This window comes from Bombina bombina, chromosome 2 (genome assembly GCF_027579735.1).
Source record: "Bombina bombina isolate aBomBom1 chromosome 2, aBomBom1.pri, whole genome shotgun sequence".
Taxonomy (NCBI): Eukaryota; Metazoa; Chordata; class Amphibia; order Anura; family Bombinatoridae; genus Bombina; species Bombina bombina.
In genome coordinates, this window is record NC_069500.1 from 775,285,341 (window position 1) to 775,303,410 (window position 18,070).

The 18,070-nt window shown below is 42.5% G+C and overlaps 1 protein-coding gene across 1 annotated transcript in view; it reads left to right on the forward strand.

Annotated features, from left to right (window-relative positions):
• ARHGEF18 (Rho/Rac guanine nucleotide exchange factor 18) overlaps window positions 1–18,070 on the forward strand; it is a 794,779-nt gene that overhangs the window by 483,138 nt on the left and 293,571 nt on the right. The window contains exon 14 of the mRNA XM_053702932.1: window positions 779–891. Within this exon, the coding sequence (XP_053558907.1) occupies window positions 779–891 (113 nt within the window). The remainder of the gene's footprint in view (window positions 1–778; window positions 892–18,070) is intronic.

Below are 18,070 nucleotides of genomic sequence, written 5' to 3' on the forward strand. Positions count from 1 at the left end.
TGTGTAAAAATCATGCTTGTCCTATGGTTCCCTGAGAGACCAAAAAGCACATTCTGTAACATAGGGTTTGATAAAAATGGCTGCTTTAGGCAAATTTGCAACATTTTGAAAACCTAGATTACAGACTTTGGTTTTTGGCTACCCTGGGGGAGTGGGGTAATTTATATGCAAAAGCAGGAGGTGACTAATGTCCCTAATACCCTGACCTGTTAGTAGCATGTAGGGACTGCTCCTCTGCAGATTTAGTCAGAAAATATAATGTATTTGTATACAAATGTCATAGTGTATCTAGTAGTGATATGTAAATGTTTCTATTCCGATTGTAAATGGTGAAAACATAATACTGTTCTTCTGTCTGGCATTTGCATTTATTCACCATTTTATTAAAGTGTCACTATTACCTTCTAGCCAGGCAAGCAAATGTGGTTAATAGTTGCTCATAAGCATTGCACTTTTTAGATGCCTAATTTTAAAAGACTTTTTGTTAGTATCACCTTACATTTAAAAAGCTTTTACTTTTACTTAACCCCTTTTTAAACGTTTATGATTCAGATAGAGCATGCAATTTTAAGCAACTTTCTAATTTACTCCTATTATAATTTTTTCTTCGTTCTCCTGGTATCTTGAAAAGCAGGAATGTAAACTTAGGAGCCAGCCCATTTTTGTTTCAGAACCCTGTGTAGCGCTTGCAGATTGGTGTCTACATTTGCATTTACATTTTATATGATGTGTATGTGTATTAATTTTTTTTTATTTTTTTTTACTTTTGACCACTTAGTGCCACCACAGTAGATATGGAGGAAGTTGATTCAGGTTTTGGAAGGTTAAGGCTGTTTTCAGAGGATGCAATATCACTGGCTCCCTCAACTACTGAATCCATATTTGTGGAAGGTAGGTTTTGTGTACAATGATACATCCTCGCATACACTGCTAATGTGTTTCATGCAAGCTGTGAATTCTGTGTTTGGGTATGTTGCTCAATAAGTTTTTTATATTATGTGTATCTTACCATATTCTGATCGTAAATTCATACAGAGAACTGTGATGTGCCTGCATGTGCAAGCTTTTTACATTGCGGCAAACACATAATTTAAACAAAAAAATGCAGTAATTTGTTAGAACATTTTATTATTGCATGCTTGCATTTAATTATTTGTTTAACCTCTGAAAATAGGTTAAACGGATAGAAAGGTCAAAATTTTAACGTGCTTGGAAGCATTTCAATTGGAAATAGAATCACTTTTGCAATATGCTTTCACTAGTAAATGTCTTTACTGTTTCAGAGGCATACGCACATATGATGTGAGTGCCCCGTGCACCAGCATCAAACACTACACGTCTCTGAGCAGACATGGTGTTTGAATCCTAATCTTCTAGACACTCATAGAATATATGCATTTGTCACTTTTATTAGTAGAAGTGTATTGCTAAAGTTCTTTGATTTAAAATTGATATACATCCATGCACATTCAAGTAATACAGGTTTTGCAGCTAAAGCCCATAAAATGAGAAAAACATTGCTGGGGTTTTACTGCTTATGGATATGCAAGTAATGCTCACTCTAAACAGATATAGGGTTTTTCCCTAACTAGCATGCTCACAACCAGGGATTCACTAGCTGACATGTCTGCCTTGCTGATGTTGGATCTAAACCGTGTAATGCCATCTGAAGGAGCTGACTAGGGCGTCCCAGAGAGTAGGAGCAGCATGTCTTAGAGGCAGGAAAGGGAAATTGTAAACACAAATGTCAGTCAGAAATTGAAGAATATGGTCCAGTTAATATTTCTGGACTCACCCAGAAATACCCTGTATACAGGGTATTTCTGTGTATAGGCAAGCGGGGATACTTGCCTAGATGTGCTAATTGCCTGTGCAATAATTCTGTTGCTTTAATTTCTTCTGTTATGTGTGATCAGTCCACGGGTCATCATTACTTCTGGGATATAACTCCTCCCCAACAGGAAATGCAAGAGGATTCACCCAGCAGAGCTGCATATAGCTCCTCCCCTCTACGTCAGTCCCAGTCATTCTCTTGCACCCAACGACTAGATAGGATGTGTGAGAGGACTATGGTGATTATACTTAGTTTTTATGACTTCAATCAAAAGTTTGTTATTTTACAATAGCACCGGAGCGTGTTATTACTTCTCTGGCAGAGTTTGAGGAAGAATCTGCCAGAGTTTTTTACTATGATTTTAACCGGAGTAGTTAAGATCATATTGCTGTTCTCGGCCATCTGAGGGAGGTAAAGGCTTCAGATCAGGGGACAGCGGGCAGATGAATCTGCATTGAGGTATGTAGCAGTTTTTATTTTCTGAATGGAATTGATGAGAAAATCCTGCCATACCGCTAAAATGTATGTATACACTTCAGTATTCTGGGGATGGTATTTCACCGGAACTACTCTGCTAAAGGTCACTAATACTTTTAATAACTATTTATCATGTTAAACGTTTTTGCTGGAATGTAGAATCGTTTACATTGCTGAGGTACTGTGTGAATAGATATTTGGGCATTATTTTCCACTTGGCAGTTTTTTGCTTGTAATTGTGACAGTTTCGTTTCTCTTCACTGCTGTGTGGGAGAGGGAGGGCCGTTTTTGGCGCTCTTTACTACGCATCAAAAAATTCCTGTCAGTCACTTTTATATTTCCTGCATGATCCGGTTCATCTCTGACAGATCTCAGGGGTCTTCAAACTTCTTTGAAGGGAGGTAAATTCTCTCAGCAGAGCTGTGAGAATTCTTATAGTGACTGTGCATAAAAACGTTGCTTTGTACTTTTTATGTCAAATTTAATTATTGTTATTTTACTAATGGGAACAAACCTTTGCTAAAAGTTGTGTTGTTTTAAAGTTTGATGCTATAACTGCTTTTCAGTTCATTATTTCAACTGTTATTTAATCGTTTAGTACCTCTTTGAGGCACAGTATTTTTTTGCTAAAAAAGATTATAACCAAGTTGTAAGTTTTTTGCTAGTGTGTTAAACATGTCTGACTCAGAGGAAGATATCTGTGTCATTTGTTCCAATGCCAAGGTGGAGCCCAATAGAAATTTATGTACTAACTGTATTGATGCTACTTTAAATAAAAGTCAATCTGTACAATGTGAACAAATTTCACCAAACAGCGAGGGGAGAGTTATGCCGACTAACTCGCCTCACGCGGCAGTACCTGCATCTCCCGCCCGGGAGGTGCGTGATATTATGGCGCCTAGTACATCTGGGCGGCCATTACAGATAACATTACAAGATATGGCTACTGTTATGACTGAAGTTTTGTCTAAATTACCAGAACTAAGAGGCAAGCGTGATCACTCTGGGGTGAGAACAGAGTGCGCTGACAATGCTAGGGCCATGTCTGATACTGCGTCACAGCTCGCAGAGCATGAGGACGGAGAGCTTCATTCTGTGGGTGACGGTTCTGATCCAAATAGATTGGACTCAGATATTTCAAATTTTAAATTTAAATTGGAGAACCTCCGTGTATTACTAGGGGAGGTCTTAGCAGCTCTTAACGATTGTAACACCGTTGCAATACCAGAGAAACTGTGTAGGTTGGATAAATACTTTGCGGTACCGGCGAGTACTGACGTTTTTCCTATACCTAAGAGACTAACTGAAATTGTTACTAAGGAGTGGGATAGACCCGGTGTGCCGTTCTCACCCCCTCCAATATTTAGAAAGATGTTCCCAATAGACGCCACCACTAGGGACTTATGGCAAACGGTCCCCAAGGTGGAGGGAGCAGTTTCTACTTTAGCTAAGCGTACCACTATCCCGGTGGAGGATAGCTGTGCTTTCTCAGATCCAATGGATAAAAAGTTAGAGGGTTACCTTAAGAAAATGTTTGTTCAACAAGGTTTTATATTGCAACCCCTTGCATGTATCGCGCCGATTACGGCTGCGGCAGCATTTTGGATTGAGTCGCTGGAAGAGAACCTTAGTTCATCTACGCTAGACGACATTACGGACAGGCTTAGAGTCCTTAAACTAGCTAATTCTTTCATTTCGGAGGCCGTAGTACACTTAACTAAACTTACGGCTAAGAACTCAGGATTCGCCATACAGGCACGTAGAGCGCTGTGGCTAAAGTCCTGGTCAGCTGATGTGACTTCTAAGTCCAAATTACTTAATATACCTTTCAAGGGGCAGTCTTTATTTGGGCCCGGTTTGAAAGAAATTATCGCTGACATTACAGGTGGTAAGGGCCACGCCCTACCTCAAGACAAAGCCAAAGCTAAGGCTAGACAGTCTAATTTTCGTCCCTTTCGAAATTTCAAAACAGGAGCAGCATCAACCTCCACTGCACCAAAACAGGAAGGAGCTGTTGCTCGTTACAGGCAAGGCTGGAAGCCTAACCAGTCCTGGAACAAGAGCAAGCAGGCCAGGAAACCTGCTGCTGCCCCAAAGACAGCATGAACCGAGAGCCCCCGATCCGGGACCGGATCTAGTGGGGGGCAGACTCTCTCTCTTCGCCCAGGCCTGGGCAAGAGATGTTCAGGATCCCTGGGCTCTAGAGATCATATCTCAGGGATACCTTCTAGACTTCAAATTATCTCCCCCAAGAGGGAGATTTCATCTGTCAAGGTTGTCAACAAACCAGATAAAGAGAGAAGCGTTTCTACGCTGCGTACAAGATCTGTTATTAATGGGAGTGATCCATCCGGTTCCGCGGTCGGAACAAGGACAAGGGTTCTACTCAAACCTGTTTGTGGTTCCCAAAAAAGAGGGAACTTTCAGGCCAATCTTAGATTTAAAGACTCTAAACAAATTCCTAAGAGTTCCATCGTTCAAAATGGAAACTATTCGGACAATCTTACCCATGATCCAAGAGGGTCAGTACATGACCACAGTGGATTTAAAGGATGCTTACCTTCACATACCGATCCACAAAGATCATCACCGGTATCTAAGGTTTGCCTTCTTAGACAGGCACTACCAGTTTGTAGCTCTTCCATTCGGATTGGCTACGGCTCCAAGAATCTTCACAAAGGTTCTGGGTGCCCTTCTAGCGGTACTAAGACCGCGAGGGATTTCGGTAGCTCCGTACCTAGACGACATTCTAATACAAGCTTCAAGCTTTCAAACTGCCAAGTCTCATACAGAGTTAGTTCTGGCATTTCTAAGGTCGCATGGATGGAAAGTGAACGAAAAGAAGAGTTCTCTTTTTCCTCTCACAAGAGTTCCATTCTTGGGGACTCTTATAGATTCTGTAGAAATGAAGATTTACCTGACAGAAGACAGGTTAACAAAGCTTCAAAATGCATGCCGCGTCCTTCATTCCATTCAACACCCGTCAGTAGCTCAATGCATGGAGGTGATCGGCTTAATGGTAGCGGCAATGGACATAGTACCTTTTGCACGCCTACACCTCAGACCGCTACAATTATGCATGCTAAGTCAGTGGAATGGGGATTACTCAGATTTGTCCCCTACTCTGAATCTAAATCAAGAGACCAGAAATTCTCTTCTATGGTGGCTTTATCGGCCACACCTGTCCAGGGGGATGCCATTCAGCAGGCCAGACTGGACAATTGTAACAACAGACGCCAGCCTACTAGGTTGGGGCGCTGTCTGGAATTCCCTGAAGGCTCAGGGACTATGGAATCAGGAGGAGAGTCTCCTTCCAATAAACATTCTGGAATTGAGAGCAGTTCTCAATGCTCTTCTGGCTTGGCCCCAGTTAACAACTCGGGGGTTCATCAGGTTTCAGTCGGACAACATCACGACTGTAGCTTACATCAACCATCAGGGAGGGACAAGAAGCTCCCTAGCAATGATGGAAGTATCAAAGATAATTCGCTGGGCAGAGTCTCACTCTTGCCACCTGTCAGCAATCCACATCCCGGGAGTGGAGAACTGGGAGGCGGATTTCTTGAGTCGCCAGACTTTTCATCCGGGGGAGTGGGAACTTCATCCGGAGGTCTTTGCCCAAATACTTCGACGTTGGGGCAAACCAGAGATAGATCTCATGGCGTCTCGCCAGAACGCCAAACTTCCTCGCTACGGGTCCAGATCCAGGGATCCGGGAGCAGTTCTGATAGATGCTTTGACAGCACCTTGGAACTTCAGGATGGCTTATGTGTTTCCACCCTTCCCGCTGCTCCCTCGATTGATTGCCAAAATCAAACAGGAGAGAGCATCAGTAATTCTAATAGCACCTGCATGGCCACGCAGGACTTGGTATGCAGATCTAGTGGACATGTCATCCTGTCCGCCTTGGTCTCTACCTCTAAGACAGGACCTTCTGATACAGGGTCCATTCAAACATCAAAATCTAACTTCTCTGAAGCTGACTGCTTGGAAATTGAACGCTTGATTTTATCAAACGTGGTTTTTCTGAGTCGGTTATTGATACCCTGATTCAGGCTAGGAAGCCTGTTACCAGAAGGATTTACCATAAAATATGGCGGAAATACCTATACTGGTGCGAATCCAAAGGTTACTCCTGGAGTAAGGTTAGGATCGCTAGGATATTGTCTTTTCTACAAAAAGGTTTAGAAAAGGGTTTATCAGCTAGTTCATTAAAGGGACAGATTTCAGCTCTGTCCATCTTGTTACACAGACGTCTGTCAGAAAATCCAGACGTCCAGTCCTTTTGTCAGGCTTTAGCTAGGATCAAGCCTGTGTTTAAAGCTGTTGCTCCACCATGGAGTTTAAACTTAGTTCTTAATGTTTTACAGGGTGTTCCGTTTGAACCCCTTCATTCCATTGATATAAAAATGTTATCTTGGAAAGTTCTGTTTTTAATGGCTATTTCCTCGGCTCGAAGAGTCTCTGAGTTATCAGCCTTACATTGTGATTCCCCTTATCTGATTTTTCACTCAGACAAGGTAGTTCTGCGTACTAAACCTGGGTTCTTACCTAAGGTAGTCACTAACAGGAACATCAATCAAGAGATTGTTGTCCCATCCTTGTGTCCAAATCCTTCTTCAAAGAAGGAACGTCTTTTACACAATCTGGATGTAGTTCGTGCCCTCAAGTTCTACTTGCAGGCAACTAAAGATTTTCGACAAACTTCTTCCTTGTTTGTCGTTTACTCGGGACAGAGGAGAGGTCAAAAAGCTTCTGCTACCTCTCTCTCTTTTTGGCTTCGTAGCATAATACGTTTAGCCTATGAGACTGCTGGACAGCAGCCTCCTGAAAGAATTACAGCTCACTCCACTAGAGCTGTGGCTTCCACTTGGGCCTTTAAGAATGAGGCCTCTGTTGAACAGATTTGCAAGGCTGCAACTTGGTCTTCGCTTCATACTTTTTCCAAATTTTACAAATTTGACACTTTTGCTTCTTCGGAGGCTATTTTTGGGAGAAAGGTTCTTCAGGCAGTGGTTCCTTCTGTATAATGAGCCTGCCTATCCCTCCCGTCATCCGTGTACTTTTGCTTTGGTATTGGTATCCCAGAAGTAATGATGACCCGTGGACTGATCACACATAACAGAAGAAAACATAATTTATGCTTACCTGATAAATTCCTTTCTTCTGTTGTGTGATCAGTCCACGGCCCGCCCTGTTTTAAGGCAGGTAAATATCTTTTAAATTATACTCCAGTCACCACTTCACCCTTGGTTACTCCTTTCTCGTTGATTCTTGGTCGAATGACTGGGACTGACGTAGAGGGGAGGAGCTATATGCAGCTCTGCTGGGTGAATCCTCTTGCATTTCCTGTTGGGGAGGAGTTATATCCCAGAAGTAATGATGACCCGTGGACTGATCACACAACAGAAGAAAGGAATTTATCAGGTAAGCATAAATTATGTTTTTATGAAATTGAGGATTTTAATATCATGCTTTTATCTCCACCATAATTTAAATCAAGACCAGTGAGTGAATATAGTTTGGTGTTTAGTGCTTTGTTGGTTAGGGTCAATATTTTTAGCTATATTCTAGATCATATGGGGAGCAAGTGTTGGGACCAGCAGAGTGGGGCATGATATTTTGGAAGGGGGAAGACCACGTTTATGGTAGTCAGTATGAGACAAATATGTGAATTAATTAGTATTTTGGCTAAGGTAAGGGGTCGCATTTTGGAGATGCTGCGCAAAGCAGGATAAGATAACCACTTGTACGTGTGGAGTGAATGAGAGTTCAGTGTGATACCAAGACAGTGGTCTTGCTTTGATATTATAATAATCTCCTATAGTGATATAAATGTCAGGTTTAGGGTGTGTTTGTGAGTGTGTTGGGGAATAAGAAGAAGCTAAGTTGTTGAGCGATTGAGTTGGACATCCAAGACGTAATTGCAGAGAAACAGTTGTTTTTCTGGTTCATAAAAGGAAGAGAGATATCAGGAGAGAAAAAATAGATTTGTGTACCATCAGCATAAAAGTGGTACTGGAAGTCTGGAACCCAAAGGAAGGTATGTTTTCCAATAGTGATGTATATATTGAAAAAAGCCTTGTGGTGCCCCTATTGAGAGAGGCATAGGATCAAATAATATGCTTTTAAATGTATGATGCCAGAAGAATGGATAATTTGAAGTAAGCGAGGATGGTCATCTATGTGAATAGCAGCAGATAAATCTAGAGTAATGAAGTACGGGATGATGGCCTTTTGTTTTAGCTGATAAGAGAACATTGGTTACTTAAGTGTGAGCGGTTTCTGTTGGGTGTTAATGGGGGACCAGATTGGAAAGGATCAAGAAAGTGTTAGCTGAGAAAAGAGATTGTTGGTAGATTATAGATTAATTGTACCAATAGTTTAAAGGCAAAAGGAAGTAAGTAAGGATGACTGGCTGGTAGTTAGATTGACTGGTCGGTTGAGGGAATATTATTATTTTTAAAAAAATGTTTTTAAAAGGATTGGTGTGATAAGCACATGCTTGAATGTATCAGGAAATATACCAGTGGTAAAGGATTGATTAAAGCACTGGTTTTCAAACCTGACATCAGGCCTCCCTAGCAGGCCACATTTGCAGGATATCTGAAGAGAACAGGTGAAATAATCATTTGAGAAGTAAACATGGTTATCTTACCTGCTCTCACCCAAGGTTATCTTGAAAACTTGGCCTATTGGGGAGGCCTGAGGACAGTTTGAAAACAAGTGGATTAAAGAGATGAGTTAGGGCAGGGGTTAAAGGAGTGGAGACAGGGGAAGAAATTGTGGTGGAATGTGTTTCAGTGGACAAGTTGTAAGGTGACCAGCAGATAGAGGTGTGAAGACCTCTTCCTCTGTTATAGGGGAGAAGTAACATAGTGTTTAATTGATATGGAGGGAGTAGAAGGGCAGGCTTTAAAGGGACAGTAAAGTCAAAATTGAACGTTTATGATTGAGATAGAGCATGCAATTTTATAACAACTTTCCAATTTACTTTTATTATCACATTTGCGCTTTTCTCTTAGTATTTTTTATTAAAGAGTAAATCTAGGTAGGCTCATCAGAGCTCATAAGTGTTTTACAATATTGTATAAAAAAGCTACAAATAATGTTACAAAACACTGCTGCCATAGGAAATACTAAAGACACATGCACACTCGTGAGCTCTTATGAGCCTACCTAGATTTACTATATATATATATAGCGGCTGCTCCTCCTCCGTCAGCTTCCTCAGCAAATTCTGTGCTGGTGCACCCTCCTCTGACGTCACAATGCACATGTTCGCTCTGTATCCGGCGCTTTGTTGTTGATGCGCCTCAAGACAGAGCACAGATACCTAGGTAGACTATCATTATAGGGCCTACATCATGAACATAACAATGGGTTTGTCAGAGTTAATAGTTTTGAAGATAAAATACTGGTAAACAGCAGTAAACATTTAATAACTATTACAGGGAGTGCAGAATTATTAGGCAAGTTGTATTTTTGAGGATTAATTTTATTACTGAACAACAACCATGTTCTCAATGAACCCAAAAAACTCATTAATATCAAAGCTGAATAGTTTTGGAAGTAGTTTTTAGTTTGTTTTTAGTTATAGCTATTTCTCCAACATAGGTGTGTCCGGTCCACGGCGTCATCCTTACTTGTGGGATATTCTCTTCCCCAACAGGAAATGGCAAAGAGCCCAGCAAAGCTGGTCACATGATCCCTCCTAGGCTCCGCCTACCCCAGTCATTCTCTTTGCCGTTGTACAGGCAACATCTCCACGGAGATGGCTTAGAGTTTTTTAGTGTTTAACTGTAGTTTTTATTATTCAATCAAGAGTTTGTTATTTTAAAATAGTGCTGGTATGTACTATTTACTCAGAAACAGAAAAGAGATGAAGATTTCTGTTTGTATGAGGAAAATGATTTTAGCAACCGTTACTAAAATCCATGGCTGTTCCACACAGGACTGTTGAGAGGAATTAACTTCAGTTGGGGGAACAGTGAGCAGTCTCTTGCTGCTTGAGGTATGACACATTCTAACAAGACGATGTAATGCTGGAAGCTGTCATTTTCCCTATGGGATCCGGTAAGCCATGTTTATTAAGATAGTAAATAAGGGCTTCACAAGGGCTTATTAAGACTGTAGACTTTTTCTGGGCTAAATCGATTCATTATTAACACATATTTAGCCTTGAGGAATCATTTAATCTGGGTATTTTGATAAGTTTATATCGGCAGGCACTGTTTTAGACACCTTATTCTTTAGGGGCTTTCCCAAATCATAGGCAGAGCCTCATTTTCGCGCCGGTGTTGCGCACTTGTTTTTGAGAGGCATGACATGCAGTCGAATGTGTGAGGAGCTCTGATACATAGAAAAGACTTTCTGAAGGCGTCATTTGGTATCGTATTCCCCTTTGGGCTTGGTTGGGTCTCAGCAAAGCAGATACCAGGGACTGTAAAGGGGTTAAAGATAAAAACGGCCCCGGTTCCGTTATTTTAAGGGTTAAAGCTTCCAAATTTGGTGTGCAATACTTTTAAGGCTTTAAGACACTGTGGTGAAATTTTGGTGAATTTTGAACAATTCCTTCATATTTTTTCGCAATTGCAGTAATAAAGTGTGTTCAGTTTAAAATTTAAAGTGACAGTAACGGTTTTATTTTAAAACGTTTTTTGTACTTTGTTATCAAGTTTATGCCTGTTTAACATGTCTGAACTACCAGATAGACTGTGTTCTGAATGTGGGGAAGCCAGAGTTCCTTCTCATTTAAATAAATGTGATTTATGTGACAATGACAATGATGCCCAAGATGATTCCTCAAGCGAGGGGAGTAAGCATGGTACTGCATCATTCCCTCCTTCGTCTACACGAGTCTTGCCAACTCAGGAGGCCCCTAGTACATCTAGCGCGCCAATACTCCTTACTATGCAACAATTAACGGCTGTAATGGATAATTCTGTCAAAAACATTTTAGCCAAAATGCACACTTATCAGCGTAAGCGCGACTGCTCTGTTTTAGATACTGAAGAGCATGACGACGCTGATAATAATGGTTCTGAAGGGCCCCTAAACCAGTCTGATGGGGCCAGGGAGGTTTTGTCTGAGGGAGAAATTACTGATTCAGGGAACATTTCTCAACAAGCTGAACCTGATGTGATTGCATTTAAATTTAAGTTGGAACATCTCCGCATTCTGCTTAAGGAGGTATTATCCACTCTGGATGATTGTGACAAGTTGGTCATCCCAGAGAAACTATGTAAAATGGACAAGTTCCTAGAGGTGCCGGGGCTCCCAGAAGCTTTTCCTATACCCAAGCGGGTGGCGGACATTGTTAATAAAGAATGGGAAAGGCCCGGTATTCCTTTCGTCCCTCCCCCCATATTTAAAAAATTGTTTCCTATGGTCGACCCCAGAAAGGACTTATGGCAGACAGTCCCCAAGGTCGAGGGAGCGGTTTCCACTTTAAACAAACGCACCACTATACCCATAGAGGATAGTTGTGCTTTCAAAGATCCTATGGATAAAAAATTAGAAGGTTTGCTTAAAAAGATGTTTGTTCAGCAGGGTTACCTTCTACAACCAATTTCATGCATTGTCCCTGTCGCTACAGCCGCATGTTTCTGGTTCGATGAGCTGATAAAGGCGGTCGACAGTGATTCTCCTCCTTATGAGGAGATTATGGACAGAATCAATGCTCTCAAATTGGCTAATTCTTTCACCCTAGACGCCACTTTGCAATTGGCTAGGTTAGCGGCTAAGAATTCTGGGTTTGCTATTGTGGCGCGCAGAGCGCTTTGGTTGAAATCTTGGTCGGCTGATGCGTCTTCCAAGAACAAGCTACTTAACATTCCTTTCAAGGGGAAAACGCTGTTTGGCCCTGACTTGAAAGAGATTATCTCGGATATCACTGGGGGTAAGGGCCACGCCCTTCCTCAGGATCGGCCTTTCAAGGCAAAAAATAAACCTAATTTTCGTCCCTTTCGTAGAAACGGACCATCCCAAAGTGCTACGTCCTCTAAGCAAGAGGGTAATACTTCTCAAGCCAAGCCAGCTTGGAGACCAATGCAAGGCTGGAACAAGGGAAAGCAGGCCAAGAAACCTGCCACTGCTACCAAGACAGCATGAAATGTTGGCCCCCGATCCGGGACCGGATCTGGTGGGGGGCAGACTCTCTCTCTTCGCTCAGGCTTGGGCAAGAGATGTTCTGGATCCTTGGGCGCTAGAAATAGTCTCCCAAGGTTATCTTCTGGAATTCAAGGGACTTCCCCCAAGGGGGAGGTTCCACAGGTCTCAGTTGTCTTCAGACCACATAAAAAGACAGGCATTCTTACATTGTGTAGAAGACCTGTTAAAAATGGGAGTGATTCATCCCGTTCCATTAAGAGAACAAGGGATGGGGTTCTACTCCAATCTGTTTATAGTTCCCAAAAAAGAGGGAACGTTCAGACCAATCTTAGATCTCAAGATCTTAAACAAGTTTCTCAAGGTTCCATCGTTCAAGATGGAAACCATTCGAACTATTCTTCCTTCCATCCAGGAAGGTCAATTCATGACCACGGTGGATTTAAAGGATGCGTATCTACATATTCCTATCCACAAGGAACATCATCGGTTCCTGAGGTTCGCATTCCTGGACAAACATTACCAGTTCGTGGCGCTTCCTTTCGGATTAGCCACTGCTCCAAGGATTTTCACAAAGGTACTAGGGTCCCTTCTAGCTGTGCTAAGACCAAGGGGCATTGCTGTAGTACCTTACTTGGACGACATTCTGATTCAAGCGTCGTCCCTTCCTCAAGCAAAGGCTCACACGGACATTGTCCTGGCCTTTCTCAGATCTCACGGATGGAAAGTGAACGTGGAAAAGAGTTCTCTATCTCCGTCAACAAGGGTTCCCTTCTTGGGAACAATAATAGACTCCTTAGAAATGAGGATTTTTCTGACAGAGGCCAGAAAAACAAAACTTCTAGACTCTTGTCGGATACTCCATTCCGTTCCTCTTCCTTCCATAGCTCAGTGCATGGAAGTGATCGGGTTGATGGTAGCGGCAATGGACATAGTTCCTTTTGCACGCATTCATCTAAGACCATTACAACTGTGCATGCTCAGTCAGTGGAATGGGGACTATACAGACTTGTCTCCGAAGATACAAGTAAATCAGAGGACCAGAGACTCACTCCGTTGGTGGCTGTCCCTGGACAACCTGTCACGAGGGATGACATTCCGCAGACCAGAGTGGGTCATTGTCACGACCGACGCCAGTCTGATGGGCTGGGGCGCGGTCTGGGGATCCCTGAAAGCTCAGGGTCTTTGGTCTCGGGAAGAATCTCTTCTACCGATAAATATTCTGGAACTGAGAGCGATATTCAATGCTCTCAAGGCTTGGCCTCAGCTAGCGAGGGCCAAGTTCATACGGTTTCAATCAGACAACATGACAACTGTTGCGTACATCAACCATCAGGGGGGAACAAGGAGTTCCCTGGCGATGGAAGAAGTGACCAAAATCATTCTATGGGCGGAGTCTCACTCCTGCCACCTGTCTGCTATCCACATCCCAGGAGTGGAAAATTGGGAAGCGGATTTTCTGAGTCGTCAGACATTGCATCCGGGGGAGTGGGAACTCCATCCGGAAATCTTTGCCCAAGTCACTCAGCTGTGGGGCATTCCAGACATGGATCTGATGGCCTCTCGTCAGAACTTCAAAGTTCCTTGCTACGGGTCCAGATCCAGGGATCCCAAGGCGGCTCTAGTGGATGCACTAGTAGCACCTTGGACCTTCAAACTAGCTTATGTGTTCCCGCCGTTTCCTCTCATCCCCAGGCTGGTAGCCAGGATCAATCAGGAGAGGGCGTCGGTGATCTTGATAGCTCCTGCGTGGCCACGCAGGACTTGGTACGCAGATCTGGTGAATATGTCATCGGCTCCTCCTTGGAAGCTACCTTTGAGACGAGACCTTCTTGTTCAGGGTCCGTTCGAACATCCGAATCTGGTTTCACTCCAGCTGACTGCTTGGAGATTGAACGCTTGATCTTATCGAAGCGAGGATTCTCAGATTCTGTTATCGATACTCTTGTTCAGGCCAGAAAGCCTGTAACTAGAAAGATTTACCACAAAATTTGGAAAAAATATATCTGTTGGTGTGAATCTAAAGGATTCCCTTGGGACAAGGTTAAGATTCCTAGGATTCTATCCTTCCTTCAAGAAGGATTGGAAAAAGGATTATCTGCAAGTTCCCTGAAGGGACAGATTTCTGCCTTGTCTGTGTTACTTCACAAAAAGCTGGCCGCTGTGCCAGATGTTCAAGCCTTTGTTCAGGCTCTGGTTAGAATTAAGCCTGTTTACAAACCTTTGACTCCTCCTTGGAGTCTCAATTTAGTTCTTTCAGTTCTTCAGGGGGTTCCGTTTGAACCCTTGCATTCCGTTGATATTAAGTTATTATCTTGGAAAGTTTTGTTTTTAGTTGCAATTTCTTCTGCTAGAAGAGTTTCAGAATTATCTGCTCTGCAGTGCTCTCCTCCTTATCTGGTGTTCCATGCAGATAAGGTGGTTTTACGTACTAAACCTGGTTTTCTTCCAAAAGTTGTTTCTAACAAAAACATTAACCAGGAGATTATCGTACCTTCTCTGTGTCCGAAACCAGTTTCAAAGAAGGAACGTTTGTTGCACAATTTGGATGTTGTTCGCGCTCTAAAATTCTATTTAGATGCTACAAAGGATTTTAGACAAACATCTTCCTTGTTTGTTGTTTATTCTGGTAAAAGGAGAGGTCAAAAAGCAACTTCTACCTCTCTCTCTTTTTGGATTAAAAGCATCATCAGATTGGCTTACGAGACTGCCGGACGGCAGCCTCCCGAAAGAATCACAGCTCATTCCACTAGGGCTGTGGCTTCCACATGGGCCTTCAAGAACGAGGCTTCTGTTGATCAGATATGTAGGGCAGCGACTTGGTCTTCACTGCACACTTTTACCAAATTTTACAAGTTTGATACTTTTGCTTCTTCTGAGGCTATTTTTGGGAGAAAGGTTTTGCAAGCCGTGGTGCCTTCCATTTAGGTGACCTGATTTGCTCCCTCCCTTCATCCGTGTCCTAAAGCTTTGGTATTGGTTCCCACAAGTAAGGATGACGCCGTGGACCGGACACACCTATGTTGGAGAAAACAGAATTTATGTTTACCTGATAAATTACTTTCTCCAACGGTGTGTCCGGTCCACGGCCCGCCCTGGTTTTTTTAATCAGGTCTGATAATTTATTTTCTTTAACTACAGTCACCACGGTACCATATGGTTTCTCCTATGCAAATATTCCTCCTTAACGTCGGTCGAATGACTGGGGTAGGCGGAGCCTAGGAGGGATCATGTGACCAGCTTTGCTGGGCTCTTTGCCATTTCCTGTTGGGGAAGAGAATATCCCACAAGTAAGGATGACGCCGTGGACCGGACACACCGTTGGAGAAAGTAATTTATCAGGTAAACATAAATTCTGTTTTTCTGGGGATATCTGTGTGTGCAGGTGACTATTACTGTGCATAATTATTAGGCAACTTAACAAAAAACAAATATATACCCATTTCAATTATTTATTTTTACCAGTGAAACCAATATAACATCTCAACATTCACAAATATACATTTCTGACATTCAAAAACAAAACAAAAACAAATCAGTGACCAATATAGCCACCTTTCTTTGCAAGGACACTCAAAAGCCTGCCATCCATGGATTCTGTCAGTGTTTTGATCTCTTCACCGTCAACATTGCATGCAGCAGCAACCACAGCCTCCCAGACACTGTTCAGAGAGGTGTACTGTTTTCCCTCCTTGTAAATCTCACATTTTGATGATGGACCACAGGTTCTCAATGGGGTTCAGATCAGGTGAACAAGGAGGCCATGTCATTAGATTTTCTTCTTTTATACCCTTTCTTGCCAGCCACGCTGTGGAGTACTTGGACGCGTGTGATGGAGCATTGTCCTACATGAAAATGATGTTTTTCTTGAAGGATGCAGAATTCTTCCTGTACCACTGCTTGAAGAAGGTGTCTTCCAGAAACTGGCAGTAAGGACTGGGAGTTGAGCTTGACTCCATCCTCAACCCGAAAAGGCCCCACAAGCTCATCTTTGATGATACCAGCCCAAACCAGTACTCCACCTCCACCTTGCTGGCGTCTGAGTTGGACTGGAGCTCTCTGCCCTTTACCAATCCAGCCACGGGCCCATCCATCTAGCCCATCAAGACTCACTCTCATTTCATCAGTCCATAAAACCTTAGAAAAATCAGTCTTGAGATATTTCTTGGCCCAGTCTTGACGTTTCAGCTTGTGTGTCTTGTTCAGTGGTGGTCGTCTTTCAGCCTTTCTTACCTTGGCCATGTCTCTGAGTATTGCACACCTTGTGCTTTTGGGCACTCCAGTGATGTTGCAGCTCTGAAATATGGCCAAACTGGTGGCAAGTGGCATCTTGGCAGCTGCACGCTTGACTTTTCTCAGTTCATGGGCAGTTATTTTGCGCCTTGGTTTTTCCACACGCTTCTTGCGACCCTGTTGACTATTTTGAATGAAACGCTTGATTGTTCGATGATCACGCTTCAGAAGCTTTGCAATTTTATGAGTTCTGCATCCCTCTGCAAGATATCTCACTATTTTTGACTTTTCTGAGCCTGTCAAGTCCTTCTTTTGACCCATTTTGCCAAAGGAAAGGAAGTTGCCTAATAATTATGCACACCTGATATAGGGTGTTGATGTCATTAGACCACACCCCTTCTCATTACAGAGATGCACATCACCTAATATGCTTAATTGGTAGTAGGCTTTCGAGCCTATACAGCTTGGAGTAAGACAACATGCATAAAGAGGATGATGTGGTCAAAATACTCATTTGCCTAATAATTCTTCACTCCCTGTAATTGCAAATAATATTGATATTTAACGTTTAAAAATAGATTATAATAATATTTGGGTTTACTATCCCTTTAAGTGACCTGCAATAATCTGAGCTATGAGTTTTGTAGTGAGTGGAGGTGCAGGCAGGCAGAGGATGGAGTTGAAGGGTAAAACAGCCTGCTGGGGCTGGATAAAAGAGTTGACACAAGGGATGAGGGTTGATTGGTTGAGGGCAACGTTGTTTTTGAAGATGAATTAGTAATGTAATAAATCAGCATAGGTGTGCAGGAATAACTTTGGAAATGGAAGGTTTGCTTGGTGTGCCAGTGATCTGTGGAAGGTGCAGCTTTATAAATTACTGTTACTGTTGTCTGGGCAAAAGAAAGTGGAGTGGAATGTTAGGGAGCAGAAAGTTCAGTTTGGAAGAAAAGTCTGAAAGATCGTTTAGATTCCTGTAAGATAGCAGTTTTTTGGGGACTGATGAGGATACTGAGGTTAGTAGATGTTGATCAGATAGAGGGAAGAGAAAAAGTAAATAATTGGTTGATGGCACAGAAGTTAGTAAAGACCATGTTGCTAGACTTGTCTAAACAGTGGGTTGGAGATGTGGTCCCCATAGTGGTTAGAGATACATTTAGAGACTGCTTGTGTTTCAATCTTGTCAGTGGTATATTGAGTTTTGAATATATAATAGTGGCATATAGAAGTTGGATTGTTGTAAGGGAAAAGTCGAGCTGTGACTTTAAGAAAAACAGGTCTTTTGTAAGAAAAAAAGAAATATGTCATCTCATATTTTTATATAAAACTCTCTCTCTCTCTCTCTCTCTCTCTCTCTCTCTCTCTCTCTCTCTCTCTCTCTCTCTCTCTCTCTCTCTCTCTCTCTCTCTCTCTCTCTCT